The following is a 13,183-nucleotide window of genomic DNA, read 5'->3' on the forward strand; positions in this document are numbered from 1 at the left end:
TGAAAATGGAGATAGAAATTGTTATGAATTACTTTTTATATTAAACAATGAATCCAAATGCCTGTCTCCACAGAAATTCTCTTTTTTTTTTTTGTTTAAACAGGCATTTTTATAAAATGAATGGATCAATGAGAATGGAGTTACTTCACATATAAGGACCTTTTTAAAGATTCAAAACTCATTTTTTCACTGCACATTATTAAAATCGATATTACGCAACAAAAAATTGAAAACGAGAGCCACACAGCGTATTCTCATATCAAAATAGTATTTTTTTTATTTGAGACGCTGAACATGAGTTATGTTGCAGAAACAAAATGGTCCAATTGGGTAGTGAGCAAAGAATAGGCCAACATACAGTAACACCTGCAAAGCAGGCCTTGTGGTGGTCCTCGTTCACACTGACAAAGATACAGGCCACTTCACGCTGGTCTAAAATTGACTTAACACGAGGGGAAAAAAAGGATAAAAAACCCAGTGTATGTCCGTGTGTGCTGATGACTGCATTTCAAAGTGCTCTTCCCTGGGTTTACGAAACCCCTATGAACAGACAGTAGACAGACGGAATTGAAGGTCATACTTGGATAAGCCTTAATATTTCGGTATAATAAGTACCACGTGACCACTGCAGTAAGAGGAGCGCTAGTGGATCGCAGCTGAGAAAAGCAATCTCACCTCCAATGCACCGTCACAGTTTTTACAGGTAACAGGTGACGCGACTTCCTCGCTGGCTTCTTGATCCACAGGTTTACCGTTAAAACAGAGTGATTGAATCAGTATTACTGAGTAGATTAACAGTCTGAACTGCCATCTCCTTCTGATTGCATCTATCTGGACAGGAGCCCTGGGACTGCAAATAGAACCGCGAGTCCCATTTCTAGGAAGCCAATAATGAGCCCCGGACCTTTTTAATAAGTCCTTAATAGGACGGGCAACTCCTGTCCCAAGCAGGGGGGATAACATCCTTTCTCGGTGTCTATCACCGGCAGGAGAGATGAGGAAATGTCCATTACTGCAACAAAATGCCTTTAATATAAAACCAAGAGCTGAGATTGAATGAAAAGAAGGGACCGGGGGTCCTCCGGAACCCGTGTTATTGTTTGTTACTGTTACTGTCAAATGCAAATTAAAGCTGTGTTTCTGGGCTCAAGTCTGCCACTCACACTGGCGACAGTCTGTTCTGGGGGTCGTGGCTGTCATGAGGGTGACCACATAAATCGGAGGGAGCAATAAGGCTCAGAATTTAGCGACTCCATAAGAACCTTGAAAGCAAAGAAATCATTTTTCAGTATTTAAGACCTCAACAGGAGAAAGAAAAAAAGGAAAGTTAGGCCACTGAGCCTCCAAAGGATGTCAAATACTTGTACTGCATAAACACATATACACAGTATATAAATGTGCATTTACCTAATTTAAAAATCCTTACATTCATGGAATTTACATCCATAAGGAGATCACACACAAACCACTTATGTTGTGTCAGTGCATATGTCCATAGAATTTTTCTTTTAATTATCATTTGAGCAAAAAGCTGAATTAAAACCTAAATTAAAAAGTTAGCGTTGGCAGTTTCCGTCAGTGACTTCAATGGCAAGAAATTAATATGCACTGATCCCACAAAACGAACAACAGATTTGAAACATAACAAAAACGTAAAAAAATAAGAGCAGAAGACATGTTAACAGCGCATCCTCTGAAAACAAGAATAACCTGAGGATGCCGCTGCGGTGTTCCAAAAAAAAAGAAAAAAAAAAAAAGCTACCCACGGTATGAGAGCAGGCGGTCCATATCTCATGATTTCCTCTCAGGAGGTGCAGAAAGAAAGCAAGAAATCCACCCACAAACACACTCTCCACTGATGCCTTTCTCTTGCCGTAGTGCACCTTGACCACCAGTGATTTGCTCAGCAGGACATCCAGATTATCAAGGGGTGAAGAAGGGCCCCCGTCCTCTACGTGTGACCTTTTCGGAGGGAGTGCGCTGGCGGGGTGCGACTTGATACAGCCGCATGTGTGAGTGAAGTGTGTTTCACCCTGTCTTCAGTCCTCGTGCAGAGACGACCACTCTGTACCGATGGTGACGGGGACACATCGCTCGGTGCAGAACTCCAAGCTCCGACCGTCACTCGCGTCTCTTTTGAGCGTAAATTTTCTTTTGGTTTCGAGGGTTCAAATTTCGACTGATTATTTTGGCACCGCAATTTGGGTAATTGCTGATCTCGAGCCTCGAGAACACAGAGAGAACTGTCATCTGCTTCGCCAAACGCAGCTTCTCGCTTCCACTCCCCCAAGCGGTTTCACCCAAGTCAGGACTTCTGACGCCACAAAAACCGCCAAGACAGAAACGTTGCTGTACTTCCCATATCTCAGCTTCGGAATCGGCACCAGGTGGTTATTTTCGAAGATCTAAAACACATACCTGGAGGAGCAAACACAGAACAGGTAATGATATTAACAACTATTTTATTAATAGTCAATAAAATTATTCTATGATGAGCAAACAAAATGTTACGTCCCGAATTTAAAGTGCACTAAATTTCATAGGCGTAAAGAAAAAAAATTCACCCAAAGAGGCACTCTTGACAAATCATCTGTGACTTACTGATCCATCGGAAGCGCTGGCCCCAACCTTGTCCCCTATGCTGTTCCAGCACACCTCGAAGATGCCGCCTGTCCCTCTGTAACTGTGGACGAGGTCTCCGCTCTGCAACGCAGCAAAGCCGGTCACGAAAGGAACGGCAACACGTTGCCAGTTTCAACACTTTTTACAATGCTGAATTTATTGTATGTTTAAACCTATCGTTACATTTACATTAATTTAGGCAGCTGACACTTTTCTCCAAAGCGACTTACAATGTTAGGCTACTTGCAATTATTTCCTGCAATTTGGAGGTGGCGTTGAAACCTGCGACTTTTGGGTCCAAAGGCAGCAGCTGGAACCACTACAGTACCAGCTGAAAATTATATTTTAAATGGGATATTCTTCTATTACACACACATCATCAGAACCGCTTGTCCCATACAGGGTTGCGGGGAACCGGAGCCTACCCGGCAACACAGGGCGTAAGGCCGGAGGGGGAGGGGACACACCCAGGACAGGACGCCAGTCCGTTGCAAGGCACCCCAAGCGGGACTCGAACCCCAGACCCACCGGAGAGCAGGACTGTGGTCCAACCCACTGCGCCACCACACCCCCTTCTTCTATTACAAGTTACATATATTCAAAGATACAAAGATCCAAGTGATGCTCCTGAATTGAGGGGTCTGAGTATCTGAGTATTTTCTGATGCGATTCAAGCTATGATGTGGTTCAGGTAAATCAGCAAACTGCTGGCTACATATCCACCACCCCCATGTCATGGTCAAGGTCACCGATTGCTTAACTGGTGGGAGGGGGCAGGGGCACCAGGAAGCAAGCTACTCCAACAGAAATTTTACAGTGCTTAAGGGGGCATGGAGACAGCGCAGAACGACTTACCAGGGTGTTCCAGATGTGGACGCACTTATCGAAAGATCCGCTGGCCAGGTACCTGCCATCAGGACTGAAGGCAACACTGTAGACAGGCTCCTGGTGCCTGGTGAGGGTGTGGATGCAGACGCCACGTTCCACATCCCAGAGCCGAACCGTTGAGTCGAAGGAGGCACTGGTGGATCACAAGTGTCAGTTTTGCATGTTCTCACTGCAACAAACACAATCTGTTGTATTTCATCTCAAATTATAATATTTTTAAAGTGAATCGGCAAGGAGCGACTCCCAAACGTAAGCTTGTGCTGTGCCTAGGAATAACTTTACAATGACTCTGATCTACACTGAAACACTTGGATCATTTTTGATAATTTTTAAAAATAATTTAAAAAGAGCATGTGCCTGCTTCTTAGGACAAAGGGTAAAGCCATCTATCATCAAGACAAGTGAGACTGAGCAACTGATACATGCAAGTGAAAAGCAGGAAAAAAACGTGATTTTTAAAAATACCTTTTTAGCAAGGAATGTGTTATTATAAGTGTTGCTATAGCAGGGTACAGGGGATTGTTACTTCTGTTTACCGGAAATAGGAACGCATTGTGTTGTTTGAAATGGAGCTGCGTCTCTACCTGGCGAGCATAATGTTGGAGTTTGGGTTGCTGGTTCCTGGACCTGTTGGGCTCCACTTGATGGTATAGATCTCTTTACTGTGAGCTTGTAGGTCATGCACACACGAGTCCTGCTTCATGCTCCAGATCTGAGCAAGAAAAAAGCGTGTGGAAACATGCGTAGAAGACAGTCGGTGGCAAGTCCGATCACAAGGTTAGACCAGTAGATCATTGGGCACATGGACAGTCCAAGACCAGGGTCAGCCAGTCAAGCTCAAAGGGAGAAAGTATTACGGGGGGTCCTTGACTTATGACACGGTTGCATTCCGATGACCTTGTTGTAAATCGACTTTGTCGTAAGCTGCAAATCCTCTATAATCCGTGAACCATAGGGATAGGGCTTTGTTATATTTTTCACTTATTTCACGCATTATTCATGTTAAAACAATGGCAACATAAAATAATAACAGTATAAATACAGTACATATAAGCACATGCACATAAGTAGAGTGTCACGCTGTACTGTTTTTTTTTCACTTTCATTTCTAATTTTTTTTTTGCTGTTTCTTTTCTGCCCCACCACTGTCGCCTTGTTTTATTTTGCTAGTCATTGTAAAAAAAGTTTGTGAACGGAATCACAGACACGCAGCCTGAAGCTGTTGGTCTTGAACGGAGCCTAACCCGGCAATACAGGGCACAGGGCTGGTGGGGGAGGGGACACACCCAGGACAGAATGCCAGTCCATCGCAAGGCACCCCAAGGGGGACTCGAACCCCAGACCCACCAGAGAGCAGGACCCAGCCAAACCTGCTGAGCTACCACACCCCCCCCTAGATAAAACACCGTTTTTGTAACTAAAATGCAGTTGCTGATAGACACATGGACTGAGTCAATAACAAACATGGTGCTTTGCAGAAGCACAGTCAGCCGAAGTTATCGTACAGCTGATGGAGTGGTTGCCGTTAGATGTTGCGACCAAATGTTGGATCTCAAAAACAATATAATAAGCTTTATGAGATGGCCGTTGCAAGTCCGAGTCATCGTAAGTGTCCAAAGTCGAGGACTACCATTATTCCCATGTGCTAGGCAAGGTATCAGGAGGACAAGAACTTACTCAGTGCCAACTCCTTGGAACAGCCCAAGGAGCCTGAAGCTCACCTTTAGGGTCATATCATCAGAGCAGGAGGCTAGCAGCATGCCAGATGGGTCCCACTTGATAGCGTTGACTTCGTTCTGGGAAAGAAAAGACCCGCTGGTCAGGGCTTTAAATTATATCAATAAAGACCTGAGCCTGAAGATCAAAACACAACCCAATGCTTTGGAGGAAAAGAAACAAAGAAAGGATGGAGTAATGAAAGCAACAGGGCTTGGCTGCCGGCCACAACGAGGCAGCTCGTACCGTGTGCCCTTGGAACGTCTTGAGCGGCCGGTCACTTCCCAGTCGGCACACATGGATGCACATGTCCGTGCTGCAAGAGGCGAACGTGGTGTTGTTCTGCCAGTCCACATCCAGAGCAGGCGCTGAGGGGCAAAATTTAACACCGGGTCGTTGTGCATTCTGTTCCCAACAGCACCGGTTATGGTCGGGCACGTCTGGTAAAGAACTTCTCCATGACAAGCACGGCTCATTACTAAAGCCGTCCGTATAACTCGTGCTAAACATTCTGTTTTCACAGGTCACCTTCATCGCATTTAAAAGTTAAAACAATACTAGTAATAAAATATATGCATGTTTTATTTTGCTGGTTTTGTTTTGTGTCAAGAGCTTAGAAAGGTAGCCAAAAAAAAAAGCCTCTCAGTTCCATTACTGCACTGATACAATTTATATTTATTCTCCAAAGTAACTTACAGTATTAAGAGACTTATAACTGTTTACCCACTTACACAGCCTGGTAACTTTACTGGAGCAACTGAGGGTAAATATGTTGCTCAAGGGTATTACAGCTGGAGGTGGGATTCAAACCTGCAACTACTGGGTGCAAAGGCAAAAGCTCTAACCACTATGCAACCAGCTGCACCAAGAAACATAATTAAAAAGCTGTTGTCTCCTTCGCTCTGTCTGCCGAGGCCAGTTATTCACCCTGCCTACCTGAGTGGAAGGGGAACTGCTGCTTGGCTTCGCCTGTGTGTGCGTCCCAGATGATGGTGGTCTGACGAAACAGAAGTGTGTCAGATGTCCGTGTCAGTTCCCGCCCTGAGACCGGGTGCGGATGACTGATCACCCCACCTCACTCCATTTCCACACCCGCCCCACAGAAAGGCAGTGAAAGCGCAGGACCGAGAGGTTGAGATGCATTTCCAACTCACAGCTTAAATTTTCCATTAAAATGAAAATCCATATTGTATGAACGGCTTACAGATCCCGTAGAAAGATCTGTCTGCATCTTGCATCAGGTGAAAACGTAACTGACGGAACGCGTCCCACAAAAACGACGAGAATCTTTGATGACACTCGAGCCCCTCCTGCTGCAAATTTTATTTTTTCATGGAAGAAAACAGTAAAGGTTTTACACCACTAACCTTGTCCACTCCGGCACTGAGTATGCAATTTCCCTTCTTATTCCACTTGAGCGCAAATATAGGGCCTTTGTGCTGCCCCAGGGTTCCAGCAAGATTACCTGTACATAATTACACAGCACACCTTGCTTTAGTAACAATGAGGGTTCCCATGTGCATGACTCAATCAGTTAAGGGATTAATGTGTAGTAATTAAAGGAGATGTTCATATACCATCTTTTGTCCATATTCTTGCAAACCCATCATATGATCCTGTTGCTAAGAGGGTCCCATCACTCTGTTGTTGAAAGAAGGACATATTAAAAATTAATTAATATTAATAACACTGATAAAGTAGAGAACATTAATATTAATGCAATATATTAAATATTTTTATACCTATTTAAAAATGGACTTAAAAAACACAGTGTAACATAAAGCATCCCAAATGTGCTGAGTATGAAAAAAAAAAAAAAAATTCCCATGAGCACTGACGTTCCAGTCCAGGGAGGTGACGTCCTTGTTGCTGGGGACATCCTGGCCCCCCTCCCTGATGCAATGCCGGAGCACCAGCTGAGTGGAGCCGCTGCTGGACTTCTCGTTGAGGTTCCATATCCGCGCCGTCGAGTCACCCGAGCTGACAACAGGCAAACACGTACACACGCAAGTCAGCAAGCCAATGGGTGGCGTAACACGGGAGCGCGCGCGCACACCAGTGCCATTGGGGCCGACCGATCACTCACCCTGAGGCCAGCAGGTCACTGACAGGGTTCCAGGCACAGATAAACACCTCTGACTCATGTCCCCTCAGCACCGTGGCTTTGCTGGCAGGAATTTCCACATCTCCGTCCACGTCCATGGCCTCGGTGTGGTTGTCTGCATTGAAAAATTCGGTGACTTTCTCCCATCTGAGAACACACCCCTGTCCCTTAGTGAAGCAACTACCCATCTGGTGTTGTTACTGCAGTGCTAAAGTGTGCTATGGGGACAGCAGCCATTTGGCACCCTTGCTTACTCATTGCGTGGCTTCCGTTCTCCTCTCCGTTGACTGTGCCCTCCCCGTTCTTGGCCACGTTCTGTTGGGCTCCTGGCGGAACAGTCGAACCTGTGGCCTGCTGCTGGGCCAGCTTCTCACGGAAGGCCTGCTGACGGGTCTGAACCACATCCGGCATCACGGCGTCGATGAGCGACAGGGACTCTATCGGCCGGCCATCAAAAACGGTGCCATCCTTCAAAACAAAGGCCATTAAAGATATGTTTAGATACATTCACCCGCTAGCTCTTCCTTTGCTCAAAAGAACACGGCCATCGGAACTCGGTGGCTGTTCAAGGCAAGTTCATGAGGTCTTTGAAGATGGGAGCAGTGTGTTGCTCCAGCTTTCCACGTCACTTTTCTGATTTGATCCTACAGCTAAAGAGGGTTGCGTTGTGCTCCGCTCTGCTCATCTCATTGTGTTTGCATTTAGCCAGATGGTGCTCTCACCTCATTGATGCTGATCTCAGCCTCCACGTACTGAAGGCCCTTCTGCAGGATGGAGATGAGAGCAGCAGGGGGCACCAGCGTCCCGTTGATGTTGGACTGGCTGATGTGGCTCTCGATGCCAAAGGTGAAAGCAGAGTGGGAGAAGCCTGGAGCAAACAGGCAGCGTTGAAACACCAGAGAATTGCCAAAGGTGTGTGGGCAGAAGGACGGGTTCCTGATGCACAGGCATAATTTTACACGCACAGGCACGCACACACACACACACACACACACACACACACACACACACACAGTTAAGACTCCACACTAACCATACTTCCTAAAAAATGCAAATTATCCGGATGGAGGACATGTGTTCCTGTACAATGTTGCTAGTCAAGCATTACGCCTTGAATTTTATTCATCAAAGTCATACAAAACACTCAGCAAATACAACAGAAAAGACATCGATAATTCATTGTTGGCTGTCTTTGCAAAATGGGTCAACAGAAGTAATACTGATTAGTGCCTTGATACCAGACATTTCATTCCCCATAACAAGATATACTCAAAAACAACCAATTTCAATAACTGCTTGTCCCGAACAGGGTCGCAGTGAGCCTATCCCGAAGACAATGAGCACAAACTTGGGTGTGTGGGGCACACGCTGGATGGGGTGCCAGTCCATTGCAGGGTCACACCTAGTTACCCAGGCACACAGCCAGGTGAAGATACAGGAGCAACTTCACGGCAAGCACCTTGCTCGGGGCACCACAGGGGAAGGCGGGGATTGAACCAGAAACCCTCAGAGCCAAAGGCAGGCGTTCCAGTCATGACGCAACCAGCCGCCCCCTTACATCCAAAAGGTCAAAAACGAATTTGCATTCTGGTTTCTAGTGGACTACATTTCATTTTGTGCAACTGGGTTCCCACCAAATGTTGACGCTAGCTAAATTGGTTACTATCAACAAGTGCTGTTATGGATCATTATTAATGCACTTAAATAGCTGGGTAGGTTTCACTGTATCAGTTCAGGGTAAAAACCTCGGTCAAGGGTACGGTAATGAAAGGGATCTGAAGTTGGGTCTTTCAATTGCAAAATGTACAGCTCTAAGCACCAAGCTCAAACACATACTTGGGAAAACAGAAATGGACCTCCTTAGGGCCCACAGCGAAAACTTTAACATAAATCAGGTGTAACACCTTTTCTTCACTGACCTTGAAGTGGCCAAGAAGTACATGTGAGAAAATGTCTTACTGGTTCTATACAATGCTGCAAGCAACTACTAAATGAACAGTGTACTGTGAACACACTGCAGGATCACTAAGCCTTGGATGATTCTGTAAATTCAGCTATGAAATGACAGCCTATATGAATGCTGAGGCATTGCAAATATTGCTTTGCTTTTTGCACTTTTTCTCTCCAAGTCCTGTAGGGCTTCCTCAACCCTCAAAGTAGTGATTAGCATTGACTGCCTGGTTATGAACTACCTATACTGTGTACCCTTCAGGTTTCATTTTCAACAGAAGACCATTGAAGAAGACGTCCAAAAGACAATTTTCCTCAGATGCATTTAATGTAGGAATTGTCATATTTTCAAATATGATTTATGGCCTAAGCTATAAACAACATCAGATCCTTTCTTATTTAAAAAAAGAAAAAAAAAAAAAGCATATACTGCTTCACCTTTGATTTACAGGTGAAAATTTCTTCCATTTAACAAACCTTTGATTGGAATGAATATGTATGGCATGTCTGAGTTTATAAGTCAGTCTGATGAGCAGGGTTTATCGTGCCACTTGGGAAATGTGTTGGCACGAAAAATCAGCGCACATTGCAGCCCTGCTGAGACCGACTTGGAAACTGACATGGACATGGAGCACAAGCCGATGGGGCTCTTTTAATTTGCTAACATCCAATCATTGTAACATAATTTGGAGAGAAGCGCCAGCTAAACAAGTCCACTTCTAAGTAGACTGGATCACTGTTGGAACAACCAGCACAGACAGCAGTGCCTCTCTACTAAAAAATGTGGAGACAGTTCACAAGAGGAAGGACATGGCTGCACTTGGAGAATGCAGGGCTGCTCTGTGTGAATCTCTACTGGGATAGTCAAGTCAGACTGGATAGCACCACTAACCACTGGAACTGCCATGTGGCTGAGCTATTTCACTCATTTTCCCATCCCCACAGTCCATGTATGGCTCTGTGAGGAGTAACACAGTGCCCCACAACATGTTTATGTAGCAAAGATTCGAAAATGTTAGTTTGGCTCAGGTGGCAAGGGAAGAGGTGGGGGGGGGGTAGCGAGTAATGTAGTGGAAGAGCTGCTGCCTTCAGAAGGTTCTTGAAGGTTGCTGGCTCGAATCTCACATGCTACTGTAGTTCCCTTCAACAAGGTCCTTCCCCTAAAATTGCTCCAGTAAAAATGACTCAGCTGTAGAAATTGGTTAATCATTGTAGGAAGTCTAACGCTGTAAGTAAAGAAAAGTGCCGGCTAAATGAATAAATGTAAGAGGTTTCTTACCTGATTCTTGGAGATATCTGTAAACCAAGAAGTTGACCTCGTCACTGGTTATACTCATCTTAGCCCACCTCAGTGTATGAGGGCTGGAGGACAAGGGGTCCACTCTGGAGAGACAGAGAGAGACACATGAGCCCATGCATCACAAGAAAATCCAAAACTCTGCACTTTTAGCAAAAACCAGGTAAAACAGCAATGTAAATGGGTTGAACAGTGTAAGTTGCTTTGGATAAAAACACAAGACAAACTGCAAATAATAATAATTATAATTGTTGTCATCATCCTAAAGTCAGCATTCTTCAAACATTAACAGCGGTTAACAGCACTTAATAGACTTTCAAAGACTCATAAGCCATAGTACCAAAATTTCCATTAAAAAATTTTTACTTCAGTTAGGGTAGCTCCGAGAGTCAGCTCACTAAACGGTCTTCCAGATATTCATAGTAGACAAAATTTCAGAGGTAATACTGAGAAGTTATAAGTTAACTTAAGTAATACCGATTTACAACCATTGGTGATAAGCATTAAGTCAACAATTTTTACATTGCCACAGTGTAAGAACTACTTAAATATATGGAAAAAAAGAAAAACAAGAATCAGACTGACCTAAAAAGGAAAAGGTCTACCATTAAAAAACATGGAGAGAGTTATTTTTTCTGGAACATTTACATTAACTTCATTGCAAATGTTTTATTTTATACCAGTAGTCAGAAAACTTCACCATTAAGCTATTACAGAACAGTATAAAGACAAATTACAAAGGCTTCACATTAGATTGTCAGCATTACAAATATGTTTATTATGAAGAAAAGTTATGTGGAATTTCCTTTCAAGGAATTCCTTAAATATTACACGGTGACATTTAAATGCAATGGGTTTTGTGCCATTAAATATGTTTAGGTACAAAATGAACTCAGTGAAAACAAAATTTAAAATGCTAGAAAACATTTTCTTTTTCTGTATAGAACAGCTCAGTTGTTAATAATAAATACTTGTGACAACGGAAATATGATATGAACATTAGGAATGATGTACTACAAATAATATTTCCCAAATAAAATGTAGACCATTAAATCATGAGAATATCTCGTTTCCCAAAACCTGATGTAGAGATTTCGGTGCTGTGAGCTGTTTCCCAGTGGAACTACTGTACAGAGTAGTTGTACATCTCTACAGAGACTGTTCCCATACTTCTATACCATACAGTCTCCATTAACAATATTTTCCAACTTCACCAGCGATTTTGTCCTGAGTGACATTTTGCCTTGTATACAGTCATTCAGTCAGATATTTTGCCAAAATAATGGCAGTTAAATACTACGCTGTAGGGTACTGTAGACAGGGCTTCAGGTTGCAAATCCAAGGCTTCATCCACCATGGTACATGCTGCCCACAGTTTATAGCTCATTCAGTTAAAGTAGACTTGCCAAAGCAGTGTGGTGAAATTTGGTGATCTCTTCCCCCATCATTGTGGGAGTCAACCATGAAACCACAGCAGAGACGCCACATCTGCGGCTCCTTGTTTAGTCTGTTAACAGATAAGCAAAAAAGTCTGTTGAGAAAGGCATAGACCCTGTGAGTTTACCATGGTAGCTAGAAGGCCTGGGTGCTATGGTGTAGAGCTAAAGATCGTGTTCCTTGATGCGAGCCCATGTTGGGGGGGAGCAGACATGTGGCCTTACAGTGTCCTCTCTGGAGACACAGCGATCGGCAGCGTGGGATGAAGGACATTTTCCGTTTCGTGCCGCTCCACTTTCATCCCACGTGTTTCTTTTTTTTTTTTTTTAAGACCGCGCGTATACGCTAAAGACTTTGCCCCTCTGTAACGTAGCAACAAGCAGGAGCCAACAAGGAAGATGAGAAGTGGAGCTGTCCCAGTTCGGCCTGGGCTCTCGGCCAGGAAGGCAGAGTGCTTTACTCAATATGAATAATTCACCCCTTCGCTTCCGGAGCGCTCTTTCGACTCCAGAGCAGAGCCGTGGCTCTGGTGTTTAAGACAAAAAAGAAGGCATACCCTTGAGACCGAACGTGAACTTTGTAGGTTCATGTGGACGTGATGCCATTACGGGTTTCCTGGAGGCGCCTACAGAGAACTTCCTTCTGTACTTGTGACCAAGACCAGCCGTAACTGGACTGAGCCAAGGTTATTTCGCCGACCTCCTACACTTCAATAGCTACCATGTTGAAAACATTTCCTTTGACTGCAAATCTCATTTATCACATTCAGTAAATTTGTGTTAGCAGGAGATGTGAGGGCGTCTTTCACAAAATATCCACATTTACAACCAAAAGGCCAACACTTCTGCCAAGTTCCTAAACCAGACATCACAACCTTCAACCTCTATGTCTGACTGCGATTTCAGTCCTTATAATTGGAAGTCTTCAGTCTGTACCTGTACTACCAGAGGCATTCAGTCTTGCATTTATCTTTATGTGTAATAGTTTCTATATGTTAAAAAAAATGACTAAAAACTAAATACAGTGAAAAAATAAAATTGCCACTGGCACATTGAGAGCATTAATCTTGAAAATAAGCTTCTCTAAAATGATTGCATATAACAGTATTACACGTTTCATGTGACAGATACTGAAATCATGTGGTGAGCAGTTACGATATAAATCAAGAG

At 44.0% G+C, this 13,183-nt stretch overlaps 1 protein-coding gene across 4 annotated transcripts in view; it reads right to left on the bottom strand.

The window, feature by feature from the left end:
- Window positions 1–326: 326 nt before the first annotated feature.
- Window positions 327–13,183, bottom strand: part of LOC108920430 (F-box-like/WD repeat-containing protein TBL1X) — a 30,290-nt gene continuing 17,433 nt past the window's right edge. For all 4 annotated transcript variants that reach the window (XM_018729178.2, XM_018729176.2, XM_029257708.1 and 1 more), the window contains 14 exons: window positions 10,560–10,663; window positions 8,053–8,198; window positions 7,585–7,798; window positions 7,313–7,445; window positions 7,065–7,206; window positions 6,804–6,867; window positions 6,594–6,691; window positions 6,163–6,223; window positions 5,473–5,594; window positions 5,232–5,306; window positions 4,095–4,222; window positions 3,478–3,643; window positions 2,602–2,703; window positions 327–2,418 (listed from right to left, as the gene is read on the bottom strand). In XM_018729178.2, coding sequence (XP_018584694.1) covers window positions 2,392–2,418; window positions 2,602–2,703; window positions 3,478–3,643; window positions 4,095–4,222; window positions 5,232–5,306; window positions 5,473–5,594; window positions 6,163–6,223; window positions 6,594–6,691; window positions 6,804–6,867; window positions 7,065–7,206; window positions 7,313–7,445; window positions 7,585–7,798; window positions 8,053–8,198; window positions 10,560–10,617 — 1,536 coding nt within the window. In that variant the 5' untranslated portion in view covers window positions 10,618–10,663 and the 3' untranslated portion in view covers window positions 327–2,391. The remainder of the gene's footprint in view (window positions 2,419–2,601; window positions 2,704–3,477; window positions 3,644–4,094; window positions 4,223–5,231; window positions 5,307–5,472; window positions 5,595–6,162; window positions 6,224–6,593; window positions 6,692–6,803; window positions 6,868–7,064; window positions 7,207–7,312; window positions 7,446–7,584; window positions 7,799–8,052; window positions 8,199–10,559; window positions 10,664–13,183) is intronic.

The sequence above is a fragment of the Scleropages formosus genome, chromosome 14, assembly GCF_900964775.1.
Source record: "Scleropages formosus chromosome 14, fSclFor1.1, whole genome shotgun sequence".
Taxonomy (NCBI): Eukaryota; Metazoa; Chordata; class Actinopteri; order Osteoglossiformes; family Osteoglossidae; genus Scleropages; species Scleropages formosus.